This window comes from Cervus canadensis, chromosome 12 (assembly GCF_019320065.1).
Source record: "Cervus canadensis isolate Bull #8, Minnesota chromosome 12, ASM1932006v1, whole genome shotgun sequence".
Taxonomy (NCBI): domain Eukaryota; kingdom Metazoa; phylum Chordata; class Mammalia; order Artiodactyla; family Cervidae; genus Cervus; species Cervus canadensis.
In genome coordinates, this window is record NC_057397.1 from 48,716,375 (window position 1) to 48,739,989 (window position 23,615).

At 35.4% G+C, this 23,615-nt stretch overlaps 2 protein-coding genes across 2 annotated transcripts in view; both read left to right on the plus strand.

Annotated features, from left to right (window-relative positions):
• The window catches only part of CSMD3 (CUB and Sushi multiple domains 3), a 1,309,925-nt gene that overhangs the window by 429,100 nt on the left and 857,210 nt on the right, over positions 1-23,615 (plus strand). The window lies entirely within an intron of this gene.
• Positions 21,287-21,829, plus strand: LOC122451157 (60S ribosomal protein L23a-like). Its single transcript, XM_043483743.1, has one exon. The coding sequence runs from the start codon at positions 21,287-21,289 to the stop codon at positions 21,761-21,763; it is 477 nt and encodes a 158-aa protein (XP_043339678.1). The 3' UTR covers positions 21,764-21,829.

A 23,615-nucleotide genomic window follows, 5' to 3' on the forward strand; every position in this document is an offset into this window, starting at 1 on the left:
GGAACCAGTCTGTTGTTCCATGTCCAGTTCTAACTGTTGCTTCCTGACCTGCATACAGGTTTCTCAAGAGGCAGGTCAGGTGGTCTGGCATTCCCATCTCTTTCAGAATTTTCCATAGTTTATTGTGATCCACACAGTCGAAGGCTTTGGCATAGTCAATAAAGCAGAAATAGATGTTTTCCTGGAACTCTCTTGCTTTTTTGATGATCCAGCACATGTTGGCAATTTGATCTCTGGTTACTCTACTTTTTGGTCGTAAACACATAGAGATGAAACCAAGAGAACAATAGAGGCAGTGGCTATAGCCCCAGCCCTCCAGCTGAAACTTATAACCTTGGACACTGTCACTGTTTGTGGATGTCATGATTTTATATATAGAAAAACCTAAAAACACCACCAAAAAACTATTAGAAATAATAATAAGATCAAGTTTCAGGGTGCAAAATCAATATACAAAATCTCTGGTATTTCTATATGCTAATAAAGAAGTTTAGAAACCAATCCCATTTTCATTTTCAACAGCAACAAAAAATACCTAAGACTATGTTTAACCCAGGTGGTGAAAGACCTGGATGCTGAAAACTATACAGGTTTTGACATTGTTGAAAGAAATTGAAGAAGATATTGCTGAATGAAAATGAAGAATACACGAAGAAATGGAAAGATAATCTGTTTTCATGGATTGAAATAATTAATATGTTTAAAATATCTGTATTACCCAAATCAGTCTACAAATTCGGTGCCATCTCTTTTAAATCTACAGAGATATTTTTCACAGAAATAGGACAAAACATGCTAAAATCTTATTGAAACATAAGAGACTGCAATTAGTTAAAGCAGTCCTAAGAAAAAAGAACAAAGCTGGAAGTATCACACTCCTTGACTTCAAATTATATTACAAAACCATAGTAATCCAAACAGCAAGGTACTGGATGCAGTGAATGACTGACCTGGCACTGTAGAATGAGAGGAGAGCCTGGAGGTGCAGCGGAAATTATGAAGCCACTTCTGTTAGTGAACCTCAAAAAATCTGAGACAGAATGGCCAAAATGACAGAATGGAAAGACCCTGAGCTTGTCTCCTCTCCCAAGCAGACCAAAATCACAACAATCTGCAGAACAACTATTGATGGAGAAAGATTGGAATCTACCAGAAAAGATCTTCTATAATTAGATATATAGAAGGAACCATGAAACAAGCAGGAGTGGCAGACTTGTGATATAATCATATTTCATATCCCCTAAGTAGGTAACTCACAAACTGGAGAATAATTATATTGAGGAGGTTCTTCCTCAGGAGTTAGAGTTTTGATTTCCATGTCAGGTTTCCCACCTGGATGTCTGGCACTGGGAAGATGAGTCCCCAGAGCATTTGGCTTTTTTTTTTTTTTTTCATTTATTTTTATTAGTTGGAGGCTAATCACTTTACAATACCGCAGTGGATCTTGTCATACATTGACATGAATCAGCCATGGATTTACATGTATTCCCCATCCGGATCCCCCCTCCCACCTTCCCTCTTTACCCAAGAGCTGCAGAGCATAATTGTAGGATCCACACAGGACTAGGGGAAATAGAGTCTTCACTTTTAAAGGGTGCACACAAAATCTCACATGCACCAGGACTCAAGCAAAAGCAGTAATTTAATAGGAGCCTGAGCCAGACTTACTTGCTGGTCTTGGAGAGGTTCCTGGGGAGGCAGAAGGTGGCTGTGGCTCAACCTGTGGATGTAGACAGTGGTAGCAGACATATCTAGGAACATTCAACCGTGTGAACACTCCTGATGACTGTCATCTTGGATCATTAATGCTGAGACCTGGCCCCACACGATAGCCTGTAAACACTGGTGCTCAAATTAAGTGGGCAGGGACACAGCCCTACCCATTAGCAGACTGTCTGCCTAAATACTTCCATGACCCTAGATATAACCCTGCCCACTAGAGGGCCAAGACCCAGCTCCCCTACCACAAGGAAGCCTGCACAAGACTCTAGATCAGTCTCACCCATGGAGGAGACATTGGAAGCAAGAAAGCTATGATGCCACAGCTGATGGAACCAAGTCTACCGATGCAGGCTAGACCCTGCTCTGGGACCAGCTGAGCCCTGGCCACTCTGTGCGTTAGCAAACCAGTACAATCTTGGGACACCCCAGGCCATACACAACTGTGTCAGGAACCAGGATACCCCTCCCCACTCTCAATTACTTCAAAATCTCTCTGAATACATGAGCCCTGCAGCCAGACTCCAGGAACCAGCTCTGCCTGCCAGTACTCCAACACTAACTCCAAGACCTAGCTTCACCTGGCAGTGGGTGGGCAACAGTTCCAGAATCAGGACTAACTACCTACCAGCAAGCCAGAATTAGATCCAGTGCCTCCTGCCTTGGGTTCTGCCTGCCACACATGACTAGGCCCCACTAAAATTCTACCAAACATTTAAAAAAGAGTTGACACTTATTGGAAACGATTCCAAAAATAGTTTTCATAACTATTCCAAAAAAACAGGGAAGACTACTTCTGAATTAATCCTATGAGGCCCCCATCACCCTGATACTAAAAATCAGATAAAGATATCACAAGAAAAGAAAATTACAGCCCAGCATCAGTAGTGAACATAGATGCAAAAATCCTCAAAAAATACCAGCCAGACAACTTCAGTGATGAATTAAAAGCGTCATATACCATGATCAAGTGAAATTTATCTCAGTGATGTAAGGAATTTTTAATATCTGCGAATCAGTCATTGTGATATACCATATTAAAAAGCTGAAAAATAAAAGTCCTATGATTATCTCAATAGATGCAGGAAAACTTTTAATCAAATAAAAGATCATTTATGATAAAAACTCTCCAGAAAGTGGGCATAGGGGGACCAAACATACCTCAACATCATACAGACCATATATGACAAACCCACAGCTAATATCCACAATGATGAAAAGCTGAAAGCTTTCCTCTACAATCAAGCATAAGACAGGGATGCCCACTCTTACCAGTTTTATTCAACAAAGTTTTGGAAGTCTTAGACACAACAATTAGAGAAGAAAAGTAAAGGATCCAAATTAGAAAAGAAGAAGTGAAACTCACTTCTTTGCAGATGATGTGATACTATACATAGAATATCCTAAAGATGTCACCGGGAAACAACTAGATTTCATCAGTGGACTTGGTAAAGTTGCAGTATACAACTTAGTGTATTTCTATACACTTACAACATGATATCAAACAGAGAAATTAAGGAAATAATCCTATTTACATGTCAAAATCAGTAGAATACCGAGGTATAAACCTACCTAAGGACACAAAAGACCTGCCCTCCCAAATTATAAGATGCTAATGAAAGAAATTAAAGACCACACAAACAGATGGAAAGATATACCATGTTCTAGGGTTGGAAAAATCAGTTTTGTTAAAATGACCATACTACCCAAGGCAATTTGCAGATTCAATGCAATCCTTATTAAGTTATCATGACATTTTTCACAGAACTGGAACAAATAATTTAAAATTTGTATGGAAACACAATAGAGCCTAAATAGCCAAAACAATCTTGAGAAAGAATGGAGCTGGAGAACATCAGACTGAGCTATAATTATCAAAACAGAATGGTATTGGCAGAAAAATACACACATAAATTAATGGAACAGGATAGAAAATCCAGAAATAAACTGACTCCCTTCTGTTCAATTAATCTATGACAAGGAGGCAAGAATATACAGTGGAAAAAAGACAGCCTTTTCAATAAGCAGTGCTTGGAAAGCTTGATTGCTGCATGTAACAGAATGAAACTTAAGAGGGGTAGGAATAAATTAGGAGTTTGGAATTAACAGATACATACTAATATATTATTAAGTAAACAACAAGTACTTGCTGAATAGTACAGGGAACTATATTACAAGATATACTGTATCTTGTAATTACCTACAATGGAAAAGAATCTGGAAAACTAAATAACTGAATCACTTTGCTGTATACCCAGAAGATTGTAAAACAGATAGACTTGAATAAAAAAAGTAAAAAAAAAGAATGAAACTAAAATATTTTCTAACAGTATATACAAAAATAAATTTAAAATGGATTAAAAACAAAAATATAAGCCTGGATTCTATAACACTCCTAGATGTTTACATAAATAGCACCAATATATATTTGGATCTGCCATGGATCCATTTCTGTAATGGAAATAAAAGAAAAGCAAAAATAAACTTAAATACTTTTGCACAGCAAAGGAAAGCATAAACAAAACGAAAAGACAACCTATAAAATGTGAGAAATATTTGCAAGTGATGTGACTGAAAAGAGATTAAATTCCAAAATATACAAACAGCTCATACAGCTCAATATTTAATAAAAAATTTTTTAAAAAATCAAAAAATGAACAGAAGACCTGAATAGACATTTCTCCAAAAAATAAAACAAAACAAACAAACAAAAAAAAGCATACAGATGGCCAATAAGCACATGGAAAGATGCTCAACATCACTAATTATTAAAATAATGCAGATGAAAACTATAATATGATGACGTATCACCTGATACAAGTCAGAATAGGCACTATGAAAAAGTCTACATGATAAATGCTGAAGAATGTGTGGAGGAAAGGAAACCTTCTACACTGTTTGTGGAAACATATATTGGTACAACTACCATGGAGAACAGTGGGGAGTTTCCTTAAAAAAAAAATTAAAAACACAGTCTCTACCATTTGATCCAGGAATCCCAGTCTGGGTCATAAATCTGTAAAAGGGAAACTCTAATTAAAAAAGATATTTGCACCCCAATGTTGATAGAGACACTATTAACAATGGCCAAGGTATGGAAGAAACCTGAATATCCATTGACATATGAATCAATAAAGAAGATATGACATCTTTAGTTTTGTTTTCTACAATTCCATAGACATGGAGAATGAAGTAGATTAAGAAAAAATGGTGAGAGAAGACCAAATGAATGAATCTGAAAGTGGTTAAATATACTGATTTAGAAAAATATGAAATAAATATTGACAGTGACGATTCAGTAAAAATATATTTAAGTCAGTTACACTCAGAAGGATAAACATTATCTCAAAAAAACTAAGAGCTAAGAGAGAGAAGAAAAATAATTTGATTAAAATAAGAAAATATTCCATACATTGTAAGTGGTTAAATAGTAAAAAAAAAAAAAAAAAAGAATCATTAGCAAAAGTATTTATTTCTAGATATTATTATAAAATAGGTATATTTATGTAAACACACTAAGATAAAACTTAGTTTTCTTACATACTTAATATCTCATTACTGATTTAGATTTTTATTTTAAATCTAAATTCCAAAGTTATTCTTCATTAATTTTGACTTTTATTACTTTCTTGCTATTAATGTTTGACATTGGTTTAATCTGATTATTATTATTCATACAGTTGTGCTACAGTCATCCTATTTCTTCTTTCTTTTACAATTTTCCTTTTTATAATGGTGGTAATATATGGGCAGCCCCCTTGCCCCAGGGATTTTTTTAGTAATTCCTCAAGCTTTTAAAAGATTTTCCAACAATTCTAAAGTTTTATATTTAAAATTACTGGAATTTTAGATAAATTCAAAGAATTTGTTGACTTATTTCACTTGCTACCTGTTAACTTATGAGGACCTGTTGCCACAAAATTCTTGGTTCAACTCTGAATAAGTGTCTGCTCAAATAGAACGCCTTAAAATTGCCTATTCTGACAATATATTTATACTTTAAGTACCACCTTCACACACACACACACACACACTCACATACTCTCTCTTTTTCTCTTGGATGATCACTTGTTTATGCATATAGTCAGGGAAAATAATATGTATATATTCATTTATTGATTACCCACCTTTTGTCAAACACTAGTAGTGTTTTGTCAAATACACTAGTAGTGTTTAGTAAGTGAAAGTCACTCAGTCGTGTCCAACTGTGACCCCAAGGACTATATAGTCCATTCCAAACGCAGGAATCGAACCCAGGTCTCCCACGTTGCAAGCGGATTCTTTACCAGATGAGCCCACAAGGGCAACCCAGTGTTCAGTAAAAGAGGACAAAATTTATGACCAAATGGGGAGTGGTTTATATGAATTATTTTTGTATACTAAAGAGTTCAATATTTAAATAAATGTATTTTCAGCAGCAAAAGATTTAAATAAAATCCTTTGACTCAGATGTAAATAACTACTGGTTTGAGGACCATCTGTGCAAATATGTCATATTACAGGAGAAAAATCCTAGTAGACTTTGAAGGAGGGCTAAGGCTATGTTGAAACTTCTGGTCAATATTCCTGAGAGAGGCATGGGGTAGTATAAAGTGCTGATGTTTTGGAAACTGACAAACCTAGATTCAAGCCTTATTTTACTGTTAGTCATGTGTCTATGAATAGTTAGTTAAACTATTTAAGTTTTTTCCTCATCTAAAAAATTGAATACTCATAGGATTTTTTGCTTGATTTAAATGAAAAATGTTTACTGATTGTCTAAACTAGGACATATGTCTCTAAATTCACTATGGGACATATTCCTTGTCTTCATGATAGTAAGAGAATTTCCTCCTGCTTTTTTGGCCATTTTTGATAGTATAAAGTAACCAGGGGTAGTAACAGACTAGAACTTTAGAATTCCATTTTAGAGCAGGGACAGTGACTTCCATTTAGACTGGATCATTACTAAAAGATCTGGATATTAGGAGAATACAATGACTAAAGGAATCTAGAAAATTTTCACTTAGTTATTTTTCTACAGCCTTTGTTTCCCAGGTAAACTCTTGGAGCAAAAGCATATAACCAAAGTCAGAATTCTCTTTTCCTTTACTTACCATTTCAAGAAGAAGCAAATATTAATCTCAAATTATTAGAAAGAAAGTTCCTTTAGCAATCAGGCCTTAACATTGACTAGCCCAAATTCAGGCTGTTCTCTTCTATTAGAAATAAACAAAATGGCATTAATTCCTACCCCACCCATACCCAATTTATTATGGTATAGTATATCAACATTACAAAGCAGCTTTTCCTTTCTCCTGACATGTTTGAGAATTTGAACCACTAGCTCTAATTTCTTCAGAGATAGTCCATGATTTTAAATGACCTTTGACAACACATTCTTTTTTTATACCACAATTTAGTTATGTACATTAAAATCAGGGATGAAGGTAGATTTTGATTTATCCTCCCATGTGGCATATGTGAATAATGTTTGTAAGGCTTGTTTTTTTCTCTGATTTATAACAAGAATGAATAGAAGTCCAAACAAAGCTAGAATTCAAAGCATGATTGGTTTTAAAAGGCTGAAAGAGAGGGAAGGATGAATTAGAAGTTTGGCATCAACAGATACACGCTACTATACATATATGTTGAAGGAGAACTGGTGGCTCAAAGGCAAAGAATCCACCTGTGGTGCAGGAGGCACAGGAGATACCGGTTCGATGCCTGGATCTGGAAGATCCCCTGGAGAAGGAAATGGCAACTCACTCCAGTATTCTTGCCTGGGAAAATCCCATGGACAGAGGAGTCCGGCGGACTATAGTCATAGGGTCTCAAAGAGTCAGACATGACTGAGCAACTAAAGACAGGAACACATGTGTGTGTGTGTGTGTATAGACACATATATGTGTATATATGTTATTGATATATATATATGTATGTATAGACATATATATGTGTATATATGTTATTGATAGATAACAAGGATCTATTGTGTAGCACATGGAACTATATTCAATATCATGTAATAAGCTGTAATGGGAAGAATCTTAAAATGAAAATGTGTGTGTGTGCGTGTAACAGAATCACTTTGCTGTGTACCCGAAACTAACACGACATTGTAAATCAACTATACTTAAATTAATTTTTTTAAAAATTTCTTCCCTAATGCATTGTAAGTCTTAGACTTCCATCCCAATATACTATAAAATAAATAGGTAAAACATAGACTTGCCTATTCTATTGCTGACCATTACTCTGTAACACAAAAGACAGAGCAAGATGATTTGCTTTTGTCTGGGATTTTGGTTTATAGACAAGAGAGAACAAAGCAAAAGTCTCCATGCTTTTTAGATTTGCACACCTATCAGGAAAAAATTGAGCATGCATGGTCAATATATGTTTGCTTAATTGTTTATTCATTTATAAAGTATCTGGCTATGTATACAGATATTTAATATTATATAAAATATGTGACAGCATAGTACATAATATAAAATATTACAATAATATATTATATAATATTTGACCATATAATATATAGCAATCACATGCATTTCGCAAGTGATATGGAGACTAATGATTCTGAATTTTGTGAATTTGACTCATGATTTCAGCTGCATAATATCTCCTAAACCTTATTGGTATCTTAATGAAGGGTTTGAGGGAATGCATTATAGCATTCAGTTGAAGGAACAGCAAGCTATTTATGTTCCTCATCCCTTGTATGTTATTTGGGTTTTAATGACATTGAACAACATTTTGATGTGCTTGAAACTTAAAATAGCAAGATACCTCTTTTCTAGAATAATTTTGTGGTTTTATTGTTACAAACTAGAGGTGACCTAAGAAATTGCCAATATGTGTTGGATCATCGAAAAAGCGAGAGAATTACAGAAAAACATCTACTACTGTTTATTGACTAGGTCAAAGCCTTTGACTGTGTGTATCACAACAAACTGGAAAATTCTTAAAGAGATGAGAATACCAGATGACCTGACCTGCCTCCTGAGAAATCTGTATGCAGGACAAGAAGCAATAGGACTGGACATGGAACAACAGACTGGTTCCAAATCGGGAAAGGAGTACGTCAAAGCTGTATATTGTCACCGTGCTTCTTTAACATATATACAGAGTATATCATGAGAAATGCTGGGCTGGATGAAGCACAAGCTGGAATCAAGATTGCAGGGAGAAATATCAATAACATCAGATATGCAGATGATACCACCCTTATGGCAGAAAGTGAAGAAGAACTAGAGTCTCTTGATGAAAGTGAAAGAGGAGAGTGAAAAAGTTGGCTTAAAGCTCAACATTCAGAAATCTAAGATCATGGCATCTGGTCCCATCACTTCATGGCAAATAGATGGGGAAACAATGGAAACAGTGACAGACTTTATTTTTGGGGGCTCCAAAATCACTGCAGATAGTGACTGCAGCCATGAAATTAAAGACACTTGCTCCTTGGAAGAAAAGTTATAACCAACCTAGATAGCATATTAAAAAGCAGAGACATTACTTTGCCAACAAAGGTCCATCTAGTCAAGGCTTTGGTTTTTCCAGTAGATGTGCGAGTTGGGCTATAAAGAAAGCTGAGTGCTGAAATATTGATGCTTTTGAACTGTGGTGTGGGAGAAGACTCTTGAGAGTCCCTTGGAGTGCAAGGAGAACCAACCAGTCCATCCTAAAGGGAATCAGTCCTGAATATTCATTGGAAGGACTGATGCTGAAGCTGAAAGTCCAATGCTTTGGTCACCTGATGTGACCATTTGAACTGACTCATTTGGAAAGACCCTGATGCTGGGAAAGATTGAAGGCAGGAGGAAAAGGGGATGACAGAGGATGAGACGGTTGGATGGCATCACTGACTCGATGGACATGAGTTTGAGTAAGCTCCGGGAGTTGGAGATGGACAGGGAAGCCTGGCGTATTGCAATCCAGGGGGTCGCAAAGAGTTGGACATAACTGAGAAACTGAACTGAAGAAACATCAAATCCAACTACTTATTTATTGCCAAAGAAAGTAGCTTGTTAAAATAAAATCTAACCAACCCAAAGCACTGTGTTTGGTATATATTTACTGATACCTAATTAGTTTCTATCTAAAGACTTTAGATTATCAGTTATGTGATTGTATGTTTTTTACTCATTGTGGAAGATACACCAGGAAAACAGTTTATAAATAATTGTATGAATATTTTATTGCACTTACTAAGTTGTACTATGTTAAAAAGCATTCAAGGGAAACTTACAGTTGGTCTTCTCAATGGTACACAATTTTGTCTTGTCAATTAACATTTTGTCTGTATGATAGAATAGATCCAGGGTATTTTCTAGACTTGCAGAGATGGGATGGTTTTAGTGACAGTGCTATAATTCCTCTTTCAAAACAGAGGGGAATAAAGTCCTAATCTGTGGAGTGTTCCAATTCCATAGTCAACCAAACTAGGAACCTGTCACTGAATATGAAGAGATGTGCAAGTTCTCACAAGCTGGACCAGGAGGCTCCAGCTCACCATTGGATAGCTGTATTTTCTTCTTTTGTTAAATACCATTTACTAGTTTCATTAATAACTTAGTTTTATCCTATAGTATTATTAATAAGAGTATCGTATACTTTTGAAGAGTAAGGTAAAGCTTAAATAAATTAAGAAGAAATGTGTCTTTTTAAAGAATCTCAAGTTTTGTGTAATTTGTTTATTATTACCTTAAGGGTTTTCTGCTCTGTAAAAAATGTTAAGGAGCTGATACATTAAAGTGAAGCTGAAAAAAAGCAAAACAATTTATACATACTTTTTAGCAAAATGAAAAAAGTGGGAACTTGTTGATGCATACTAGTTGTATTCATAAATTTATTTTTAATTCAATCGACCTTATCAAAGGCTACTTTCAGTAATGGCCTAAGCTACTTAACAGTGTTTGAAGATGAAGAAAAAAAATGTTGCAATGTAAAGCTATTGAAATGATTCAAAAATACTGATTATAATAAGCCTCTACCATTATAATGAAGTGTCATTTAAGCAGTGTATCTTAGATAACTCCTTTAAATATGACAAAATATAAAAGTATTTGAGTCTATTAATATACAATTAAAAGTAATACTTCTGCAATATTACATTTATTGATTTTTTTTTGCTTTAAAAATATATAAACATAAATTACATCTAAAGAAAGTAGGATGTCCTCACCTAAACAAACGCAGTGGAAGGATTTTGGGTTTGTAAACACGTCTTTCCAGTAAATAAAGAAGTGAAAATGCTGTGACATGGGTCAGTAGTTTCCAGACTGATTTATTGAGAACAGCAGGTGGCTAATGATCAACCTTACAAGATGGTGTCCCTGAGCAGTGTGCTTGTTTTCTAGGTCAGGGTTTTAATTTTCAAAGGAAATCAAGTGTATACATAAGTAGTGAGTCTGACATAGATTGAGTTGCATTTTCATCACCAAATTAAATATAAATCTGATAATGCAATATATATATATGTATACATACACTAAATATTGAACATGCTATTTTCAGTATAAAATGTAACATATATTTTAAGTCAATAGAGTTTTCAAATGAATATCCATGCAGTGAAGATATTCTTTGACTAAATAACTTTAGCTCCACAGCAATTAACAATATCAGTTGGATAAAAAGTAGGATGGAAGGCAGAATTTGTTGTTCCGTCGCTAAGTCAGGTCCAACTCTTGGCGACACCATGGACTGCAGCATGCCAGACTTACCTGTCTTTCATTACCTCCCAATGTTTGCTCAAGTTCAGGTTCATTGAGTTGGTATGCCATCTAACCATCTCATCCTCTGCCGCCTTTTCTTCTTTTGCCTTCAATCTTTCCCAGCATCAGTGCCTTTTCAAATGATTTGGGTCTTTGCATCAGGTGGCCAAAGTATTGGAACATCAACTTCGGCATCAGTCCTTCCAAAGAATATTCAAGGTTGATTTCCTTTAGGAAAGGAAGGCAGAATATTCTATCCTTATTGTACAAACTGAAAGGATTTAGGAAAATCTGAATTTTAATCTCAATTAATCATTATAAGGTATATGGCTTTATTTTCTTTTGTCGTTACCTTTTCAGATTTATGTAAACAGTCAAAATTTTATTCAAATTATTTCTTACTTATAAGTTGGCCTGTAACAATATGACAATCAGAATCCACTAAATATGTAACAAAGTATACCTACATTCATATTTATGTATTTAAACCACCTCCAAAAGCAGAAAATACTTTTTTGTAGCTTCAGATGAATTCAGTGAATAGTTTTGCAAAACAAATTCCCAGACTATAGGTTTGGGAATAAGTGTGAATATATATATGTAATTCTTGAAGAAATGTCAATGACTAAATAGTGAATGTTATCTGTATGAAAACAATTTGAATGCTTGAGGTCAGCTTAATAAGGATAAATCACTAAAAATATCTATAAACTGAATATGGACCAGATACCTTTAAAAGTAGGCATATAATAACTGAAAATAGGTAAAAATAGAAAGTAATAGAAAAATAGTAGAACAATAATATTAAAAAGCATTTTAAAACAAATTGTTTAATAGGTGTGTTTAATTACTTTTCAACTTTAAATAAATGGAATGGAAAGGAACTATGTTTCATGGACTACATATATATATATATATGAATATATAAAAAGTTAATTACAATTGCAGTTATTAGCTATCTGCCTAAAGGGAGAATTCTTGGGTTTATATCAGGAGATTTGTGGGTGAGTGTACATCTACATATCTTAAGATAAAGTATTTAAAATTTTTGTTGATCCTTTTACAGAGTGTTTGATATCCCACTAAGTTTTCATTAACTTATTTGTGTCCCAAGTATACTGAGTAAATGTGCTTATCATATATCAAGAATACGTGAAAACTAAACCAGTTGGGTTGGACTAGAAAGAGGGCTGAGCACTGAAGAATTGATGCTTTTGAACTGTGGTATTGGAGAAGACTTTTGAGAGTCCCTTGGACTGCAAGGAGATCCCACCAGTCCATCCTAAGGGAAATCGGTCCTGGGTGTTCATTGGAAGGACTTATGTTAAAGCTGAAACTCTAGTATTTTGGCCACCTGATCCAAAGAGCTGACTCATTTGAAAAGACCTTGATGATGGGAAAGATTGAAGGCAGGAGGAGAAGAGGACAACAGAGGATGAGATGGTTAGATGGCATCACCAACTCAATGGACATGAGTTTGGGTAAACTCCTGGAGTTGGTGATGGACAGGGAGGCCTGGCATGCTGCAGTTCATGGGGTCGCAAAGAGTCAGACACGACTGAGTGACCAAACTGAACTGAACTGAAACCAGTTGTTTAAAAGTAAAAGAACTTTTTTAGAAAAGTCCATTTGAAATGTATGAACAGTTAATCCATCTGTTTCTTTCCCATCAGTTCCAAACTACAGGAAACTATCAGTTTGTTTTCTGTCTCTGCCTCTTAGTTCCTTTCCTCCTCTAATTCCTAGAACCTCACCCAGGACTTCATTCTCAAACTGACAAATTTGCTCTGCATTGTGATTCAAACAGTTGTGTTGGATGGCTAGTATCCATGTGGATGATTCTCTCCAACACTCTAGTACAGTCTATTTAACACTAAAGTTCACCCTGTACATAAAGCTGATGCAGAAACCACTGAAGTAATAAAGATTTTTCAGGGAGGGAGTACCTTCCAAATTATAAGAATAGTCTGCACAGGATTCCAAACATTAGAGAGCAGGGAAATATGAGACCATAAAAGAACTGAGGAGAAGCAGTCATAGAGATGAAAAGAAGTAACAGTTATGGACTCATGGACGAGGAGAGAAGGAGGTATTGGAGTTCCAGGGGGGCAAATGCACAATTTTTGCATTATTGTTTGGTACAATCTGTTTTTCTTCCTTGTTCATTTTTTAAAAAAACAAATATAATGATTTTTCTTTATAATATATGGTACTTCTTAAGAAGGACATGATTACTGTAGCTTAAAAGCAAAGATTTTAATAGGCATAAATAAATAGGAGAAGTATCACAATTTTTCCTGTGGTTAATTTTATTTTGTAACCAATTAAGTAAGCTCAGATTTATGGTATTCTGTTAAAGATCTGCAGCTCTGAGTCCCACATAAACCTTGGCAAAAAAACAAGGCCCTGTAGTCTTTAGAACCTACTGCTAGGTTAATTACCCTTAATTAACTTGTATATCTTATTAAAGACAAAAACGTGTTACACTTGACTCTGTCTTCTGCTGAGTCCCTAGCTGCTTCCCAGATATGTCTACTGCTTTCCTCTGCAGTTCAAATAGAAAATTCAGGTTTCTGTTTTCAATGCGAATGTTGCCAATAGAAACCTGGACGCAAAGGCGATACCCTGAATCTAAATCCCTTTCTCTCTTTGCTCTCTGTGCGTCAGACCTTTTAAAGGATAACTGGTGTTTCCAAAGCGATTCATGGCTCAAAAATTCAAGTTAGGTAGCAAGTAATATCACATCTTCCATACATCTACTATCTCAGGTTCTTTTTTTTTTTCACATTTCAGCCAGTAGCCACTTTTAAGATTTAATAAGAGAAAAAGGTATTTCAAACACAATTTTAAGGTGTAGTTTTCTTTCACTTAATTAGTAGTTAGCAAAAATAGCAACAGGGAAAATTGTATCTAATTTATACATTTATTTTCTTGTAACAAAGGCAGTATCTATGAAGTAGAAGGGGAAATGGGTAGACTGATGATTATGGATGTAGGCTGCAATAATTGAAGGACAGCTATTATCAGGGCATGATGATCAGACAGTTCTATATGATGCCAAATCAGAAACAAATCTTTCCATTTGCCAAGTGCTAGATTTATGTCTCAAAACACAAATCTGATATATTTTGTTTCATGCAGTGATGGGAATGAAAATGTGGGGTTATAACTACAAATTAGATAGAATCAGACACAAAATAAAATCATCTAGTTTGCTTTGAGTTACCTAGAGAGATGGACCTTTGTGCTTTTACTGTTAATTTCTAAACTATTTAAATTTTTAACCATTATGAATGTCTCTGGGGAGTCATAAGTAGACTCTGTGCTATGTATTGTAAAGCTTTAATGGTGCCTTATGTAATATCTTGAACAAATTTGCTAATTTCCAGGTGATTACAACTCTACTTACCTTTTGCTATGGTAGCTATAATGTAATTTGTTAGTTATTATTTGAGAATGCCTCTAAATCATTTATCGAAGTCTGTATTATCGCCAGTGTGCTTTTAAAAATAAAAATACTCTATTTCATTGTGTAGAATTTTTTTGTACATAGCATTAAATTTTTAAATTAAAAACCAACCATAGAGAAAAAGTGTAATTTTTGGTTTATTCAGTATTTTCAAATAAGTGAAGCCATAAGACGACACTGGATTGTAGGTTTCACTAGGGAAGCTGCTTCTTTAGATTTATAAAATCAGTTTAATTAAAGTAGAAATAGTACCTAAGGGAACATTTGACCATAGAATTGTAATATAAATATGTCAATGTTATTTTTTAATCATCAGCATCTTTAAGCATATCATTTTAGTTATGCATGTTTTTAGCATTGATAGTTGAATGGAAACAGCTGAATTTTCATATTCCAGATCATGTGTCAGTATTAGACAAACTGAACTTAACTAGACAGTTTTATTTCCAATATTTCTCTGTTATTCTGCAGTAGAGGTTAATTTTTTTCCTTGGTGGTTTGAAAGGAAAAGCACTCAAAAACAGACATCTAAAAGATTCACCTAGAACCAGCAAGAGAACTTGCATGACTGAGAATAAACCTTGGCTATTTAAAGCCCTTGAAACAGTAAAGTTATTTGTTACTGTAGCAACATCTGATCTATTCATATAATATGATGGTTGAATTTTATTTAAAGTATAACTGTTTCATTAAATTTTTAACTGGAAATATTTAAAGCTCAGGTGATATACTAATGGAACATAGACTATCTGGTGTTCTAAACTAGCTAATATTTCAGAGGAAATTAATTTACTGATTAAAAATAATAAAAAACAAAGATATTAGATCATTATTTTCAAGTTTTCCTGATAAAACATGATGAAATTTATTTCAGAGAAGTTTGTGTACCCAATTATATGAATTTTCAATGGAATTTTAGTATTTTAACTACAGTATTTCCATATCAACAAAGGTGTTTATTTTTGTGACAGTGGGTTCAGTTTAAAGAAATCCCTATCAAATTATTAAAATATTCTACTTAACAGGTAAAAAATGCTCAGTTTAGTTTAGTGATTCCATAATAGGAAAAACAAAATGAGGAAATTCTGTTAAGTTTTTGCTTATGATATGTTGACAAAATGTGTATTACTATTTAGTTCATTACTTCATCTATCAACCAAAAAGAACACTGTTTAATTTTTTTTTATTTCATATCCTACATACTCAGCCTTGAAGTACTTAATTCTATTCACTCCTCTGCATTTAAAAGTAGTAGTTGTTTTGAAGTAGTTATTAAATATGTATGAGGGGGATACAATTTTAAAAACTTTCATTTTAGTTATGGAATTTTGGATTCTTGGTTGTCTTTATGTGCAGATATTTTCTTTCATCTTTATTAATATTACTTATAACTGAAAATTCTCTCCTGGCTATTTAAATGAAACTATCCATTGATAAATTCATTGTGTCTTTTCTAATTTATGATTTGAGTAATAATACATGATGATTATATGACCCAAATTCAAGTTCTTAATATTATTAAGCTAAATATTTGAGTTGTTATAAATCCATCATCTAGTAACTTTCAGTTTAGAGACAAACTCACTTTGTTGTCACAGATTGCCTGGTAAATATACGTTTTTTTGAGTGAAATAAAAGACCTGAATTTTCTTTTTAAAGTATAAATTGATGTTAAAGTTTCTATTCAGTTCAGTTTTAAGAAAATTGCTTAAATTGTATTCTTACTACTATGCAGTTCTAAGATCGATGATAAAGATAGACAAGCTCTCTGCTTGCTTGGATCTGATGTTCTAAAGGAAGGACTTCTGAAATTACTATATTAGTAAATAAAGGAAATAGCTTCAAAAGCAGAAAAAATGTAACTATTAAAGTAGCATAATGTGCTAGAGGAGGGAGGGTGTGTTACGGGTCAACCACCTACAGCCATGTGCCTGCCTGTGTGCTCAGTCCTGTCCCACTCTTTGTGACCCCCTGGACAGTAGCCCGCCAGGCTCCTCTGTCCATGGCATTCTCCAGGCGAGAATACTGGAGTGGGTTGCCATTGCCTACTCCAGGGGATCTTCCAAGTCTCCTGTGTTTCCTGCATTGGCAGACAGATTCTTTACCACTGCACCACCTGGGAAGCCCAGTATAGTTATATACAAGGACTGAATTTTTGATTGAATAATGAAGATGAGGCTAACTAACCAGAGGACCATTTGGGGAAATGGCATTCAAGCTCAGTGAATATTAAGTGTAAAGGCCCTGTGATGGCAAATAATTTCCCATGTTTAAGGAAAAAGAAACAGTGCGACTAAAGTGTGAAGGTAACGTTGCTTTGTATGAGATGAGTCAGAAGGGTGGACCAAGATCAGAAGTTCTAGGCCTTCTGAGGACTGAGTAAGGAGTCAAAATTTAATTGAAGGCTAATGAAAAGTAAAGCATGGTAGTGACATGTCTGTTGGAAAAAGAATGCTTTGGCTACTGGATGAGAAGCAGTTTGTAAGAGTGCTTCCTATAATCAAAATAAAGGACTGCTGCATGGTCTCTGTGAGACCATGGGCACCTGTCTGTTACCATAAGAGCAGAAATTTTAAAAAATGAACAAATTTAGGGTGGATTTTAGAGGCAGAAGATTTGCAAATTCATTAGGATTCTGGGAGTGAGGAGAATAGAGAATTAAAAGATGACGCTTAAATGTTTGACAGACTCATGAGTAATGGTGTCATTTGATGTGATGCATTGCAGAGTAGGGGTTTCCCCAGTGGTGGCTCATTGGCAGAGAATCTGCCTGTGATTCAGGAGAGGCAGGAGACTCAGAAGATCCCCTGGAGAAGGAAATGGCAAACTACTCCAGTATTCTTGCCTGGGAAATACTATAGACAGAGGAGCCTGGCAGTCTACAGTCCCTAGGGTTGCAAAGAGTCGGACACGACTGAAGTGACTAAGGATGCACACACACACTTAAGAATAGAGGAAAGACATACCTGTGAAGAGGACATTAAAAATTCTGATTTGGAGAGGGACTGGGGTGGGAGCGTTGGGGCGGGTGTGTGGGGGGGTTTCCCAGCGGCTGCAATGGGCAGCGGTCTTGAGGAGGCAATTTCGCAGGTCCTTTGGCAGACCGCCTCCCCTCACCAGCTGCAGGGGCCCTTAAGGCACTGGGACCCGGCCTGTGTAACATTGAGAGATTACTGCCCAAGAAGAACTCCAAGTTCATTTCAAACTTGTATTGGTTGGTGCTGGTGATACTGAAAGAATACATTCGTGCAAGATCATCTGACTGGTGAATTTGAGAAGTATATTGTTGAGGTCCATCTCCTTGTGCTCCATATCAACAGAGGACCAGTTAAGTTCAATGTATGGGATACAGCTGGTCAGGAGAAATTTGGTGAAATGAGAGTTGGCTATTATATCCAAGCTCAGTGTGTCGTTATTATGTTTGATGTAATATCGAGTTACGTACAAGAATATGCCTAACTGGCATAAACATCTGGTAGGAGTGTGTGAGAACATCCCCATTGTGTTGTGTGGCAACAAAGTGGATATTAAGGACCAAAAGGTTAAGGCAAAGTCAAGTTGTCTTCCACAAAAAGAAGAATCTTCAGTACTATGACATTTCTGCCAGAAGTAACTAAAGCTTTGAAAAGCCTTTCCTCTGTCTTGCTAGAAAACTGATCAGAGACCCTAACTTGGAATTTGTCACCATGCCCACTCTCATCCTGCCAGAGGTGGTCATGGGTCCAGCCTTGGAAATGGCAGTACAAGCACAATTTAAAGATTGCTCAGACAAATGCTTTCCTGTGAGAAAGTGAAGCTGGGGCCCAACATCCAAAGTCTAGTGTTATCAGCAACTGTGAACTGAACTGAACTGTCCCATGTTATCAGTGATGCAATGTGTTTGCCGTTTTATTATATAGGGAAGCAGAACATGTGCTTCATCTTTGGATGCTGAAGGAGATGGATGGGTTTTGGAGTGAATATGGCAGTTAAAAAAAATATCCTTATTGTTTGGACCTGCATATTTAGGTGTTTTGGAACACAGTTTCTTCTTTGAGTTTCAAATATAAGACTGCTATAGTCACATGGCATATTGAGAGGTGGGAGCTTGTTTTTGTCATTCCCATTCCTTTTTGTTTTGAATCAGAGTAAAGTTGTATTTCAAATATCTAAAAAAAAAAAAAAAATTCTGATTCAGAGTTTGAGTTTAAGACACCTATTTGAAACCCAAATGGGGATGTTGAGTAGAAAATTTGGATATAGTAGGTAGCACTGAAAAACAAGCAGCACTTGGACGTGGACAGTGGGATTGTTGCTTTAGGTTCTGCTTTGATATACTGCTACATGATGTTAACTGCTGCCTTCGTTTCTGCTACCATTGACTTTTTTCCTGAAGATGACGTTCAGCAGGGCTTTGATATTCTGCACTGATGACTGCTGCCACTTGGTTTTTCAGAGCATAAGCATTGTGTCCCCCTAAACACTGTTTCCTCTGCTCTGGATTTAATTTTGGTGGATTATCAGAGGTTTGCTGCATCCTCTCTAATACTCCATAAGAGATATGAACCTTGTGATGTTTGGAAGTATTTTCCTTCTTAATTATCTGTAAAAGCTCAAGCTCTCCTAGGACAATACATACTGCTTCTCAAAGGAGTGTCGTATTGATGCTGCTGAGGGGTTGAGAGTATTAGGATGAGAAGGGACTTTGACAATCTTGGAGTTCAGCTTACTGACTTTTTGTTGCAGGAAACTGTAATGAGGATGATAAGAGGTATATGAAACATAATGTTGGTATAATAGATAAAGACATTTAAATAAAATGTAAACTATATTATGGGTTATAAGTTTATGAAGAAAAGTAAAACAGGGAAAGATGACAGACAGTGCAGTGAGGAGATAAAATTTTAGACATAGTGTTCAGCCTTTATACCGAGAAGGTGTGGCAGGAGGAGTGAGGGAGAGAGCCTTGCAGGGACATTGGAGAAGGCATTCCAGGATAAAGGGTTACTAGGAATTACTAAGGGCTAGAATCTTGGCCATCTCCAGAGCCATTTAAGTAAAGCCCTTCCATTCCCTCTGGAATGGGTTCAAGAGGAAAAGTTAGACAAGAAATGAAAAAAGTATGTTCAGGGAGTTCTTTCCAAGAGTCATTTTGACGGGAAGCAGAGAAATGGAGCTGCAGGAAATGAGAGCATGCTCGTTGTGGGATGTCTCAATAAGAGTGTGAATAATTTGATTGAAAGTGAATATTTTATACACAGAGTAAAAATGAATATTATATAATAATATTTTAATATAATATACCTGAAATATTTTTATTGTTAATCTGTTCCAAGTTGATTCGGGTAAATGGCTTTCAAATCTCCTTTTTTAATTGTGACAATTTAGAATATTTATATTGTAGTCATAATACCCAACCCTATTATAAGTAACTGAGGTAAATTGTGCCAAATTACTAGAAATATTTCTAGTGATATCTAATCTCTAAATTCTCATGTGAAAGTGAAGGTAAGTTTAGAGTGAAATCCTTAAAAAATTCCCTCTTTTCACCATTTTTTTTTTTTTACTGACATATCATGTTATCACACTTTTTCTTTTTCTTGATGAGGAAAAATTGGTTGCTTTTTCTTGAAGGTTAGATGTTGATCTTTAATGTAATTCAACATACATTTACTGAACACTTGTTATGTGCTTGTTCTATAAACACTGAATTTCAAATGAAGACCCAGCCTTCAGGAAATTATAGTATAGTTCAATGGCCAAGTTGGTTGGTAGTGTTTTCACAAATCCAGAATTTTCTTTGAAGTTAATGTACAAGATTTTCAAATTATTCTAACATAAATTTGCATTATACACATGGAAATAGAAGGTGGCCAATAAACATCTGCTTATAAATTATTTGTGTGAAGCTTTCATACGTAAAGTCGAGTAACAGAAGATTTGAAGAGACAGTAAAATTTAGGAATTTGCAGATAGAGCTCTTTGGAAAAAATAATTCAATCCAGTTCTTTAAGATAAAAATAATATAAAATCTCTATAGAAAAGTTTTATTTTTGATATAATGGGGGACCTTGAACTGCATATATTCTTTGACAAATACCCAGGGTATTAATTGTGGTAATCTTAGGAAGTTTGTTTACAAAATTACCTCATTTGGAAATTAGAGGTAGAGTGAGAAGTAGTTTGTCTATCTAGACTATGCACTATTCTCACTGAACACAAGTAGAAAGAATGAAATGACTCTGAGCCTTCCAGGCTAATGTAACCAACAATACCAAGAGTGTATTTTTCAATGTCAGAAATATATAGCATTTACTTTGCAAAATATCACCTTCAAAAGGACTACGACATTTTGAGAATATCTTGGGAAAATTATTAGAGTGCTTTTCACTTGTAATGTTGAAGCTTTGCTAAACTTTTCATGAAGATGGCGCTGAAGGCGAAGAAGGAAGCCCCTGCCCCTCCTAAAGCTGAAGCCAAAGCAAAGGCTTTGAAGGCCAAGAAAGCAGTGTTGAAAGGTGTCCACAGCCACAAGAAAAAGAAGATCCGGACGTCACCCACCTTCCGGTGGCCCAAAACACTGCGGCTCAGGAGGCAGCCCAAATATCCTCGGAAGAGCGCCCCCAGGAGAAACAAACTTGACCACTATGCCATCATCAAATTCCCCCTCCCCACTGAGTCAGCGATGAAGAAAATAGAAGACAACAACACACTGGTATTCATTGTGGATGTCAAGGCCAACAAGCACCAAATTAAACAGGCTGTGAAGAAGCTCTATGACATTGACGTGGCTAAGGTCAATACTCTGATCAGGCCTGATGGAGAGAAGAAGGCATATGTTCGACTGGCTCCTGACTATGATGCTTTGGATGTTGCCAACAAAATTGGGATCATCTAAACTGAGTCCAGCTGGCTAATTCCAAATATAAGTTTTCACTATGTAAAAAAAAAAAAAAAAAAAGAAAAAAAAAACGAAGATTTGGAAGTAACCTCAGCTCACAACTCTCCTTTATCATTTTCTTCCATCAAATGTTATATACATCACTAGTGCTAGATGTGGAAGCTTCATTCTTGCAGAATTTTAAATTGCTGAAAAATTAGAATGTTTAATTCTATTCCATATTATAAGTTGAGAGAATAGATGATACAGATCTCTAAATATTTTGACATCTGTGAGATATTTAGACTGATTAATGTGCCTAATACTTTATATTAAATAACTTCATGGATACAATTAAATTGATTTGCCCTTTAGGCAACCAGAAGGGAGCAGTTATTACTGAGCACAAGTCTAGAATCTGAAAATACTCTTTTAAATGGGAAAATCTTAAATGTAATATAGATATTAATATATACGTGCTTTTTAAAAAATTTATTTTAATTGGAAGATAACTGCTTTACAGTGTTGTGATGGCTTTTGCCATGCAACAGTGTGAATCAGCCATAAGTATACATATGTTCCCCCTTCTTGAATATCCCTCTCACTTCCCACCCCGTCCAATCCCTCTAGGTTGTCACAGAGTGCCAGGTTGAGCTGGCTGTGTTATATAGCAACTTCCCATTAGCTATCTGTTTTACTTATGGTAATATATATGTTTCAGTGCTACTATCTCAATTCATCCCAGTGGCATGGGTCAGAAATAGAAAAACAAATATTGTGTATTAATGCATATATATGGAAATCTAGAAAAATGGTATTGATGAACTTATTTGCAGGGCAGGATTAGAGATACAGATATATAAAGAACAGACTTGTGGACACAGTGGGGGAAGGAGAGGATGGAACATATATATTCTTTTATATGCTTTTTTTAATTTTCAGCACTACTCTGTAAGCTTGGTATGAACTTATTCTGGCTTTGACATTTGTGATTTTTACATCACTGAGAGAGTTGGCTAATTCTTTAATGCCATTTTCTTATTTAAGATAAGGCAATCTTTTGTTTCTGATCCATTGCCTCTGAACTCTGCTGGCAAGCTTATAAATCAGATCACTAACCATACATAATTTATTTCCATAGATTACAAAATGTGCAGTGTATAATACAAATATGTTTCAAACAGTCTATCTGCATATCTTAAATATAATAGATTTAAAGGTTTACAGAATAGACTAATATTTCTTTTTGTGAGTTTTACTTTTTGTCTCATCAATTGAATATAATATATATCATGCAAACCAGATTTATTCATTATTACTCACATGTATGACTTCTAAGATGTATAAACCTACTTACTTTATTTTAGCAGTATATACTTTGACTATCTTACTTAATTTTTTTAAAATTTCCTTTAAAATTGAGGGCAATTTCCTTAATAAAGCATCCTTGTTTCGTTTCCTCCAGAGATACCTAGTTATATCTAACGTTAAAAAATAAATCATTTCATGAGAACATTCCATTGAGAGCTTTTTGTAAGGTGAGAGATATACTGTGTTGTTGGGCATTATATGAAATGTGCAGTTCAGTTCAGTTCAGTTCAGTCACTCATTCGTGTCCGACTCTTTGTGACCCCATGAATCGCAGCATGCCAGGCCTCCCTGTCCATCACCAACTCCTGGAGTTTACTCAAACTCATGTCCATCGAGTCGGTGATGCCATCCAGCCATCTCATCCTCTGTCATCCCCTTCTCCTCCTGCCCCCAACCCCTCCCACATCAGGGTCTTTTCCAATGAGTCAACTCTTCACATGAGGTGGCCAAAGTATTGGAGTTTCAGCTTCAGCATCAGTCCTTCCAATGAACACCCAGG

Coding starts and splice junctions, on each gene's coding strand:
- LOC122451157 (XM_043483743.1), top strand. CDS start 21,287: ATGAAGATGGCGCTGAAGGCGAAGAAGGAAGCCCCTGCCCCTCCTAAA.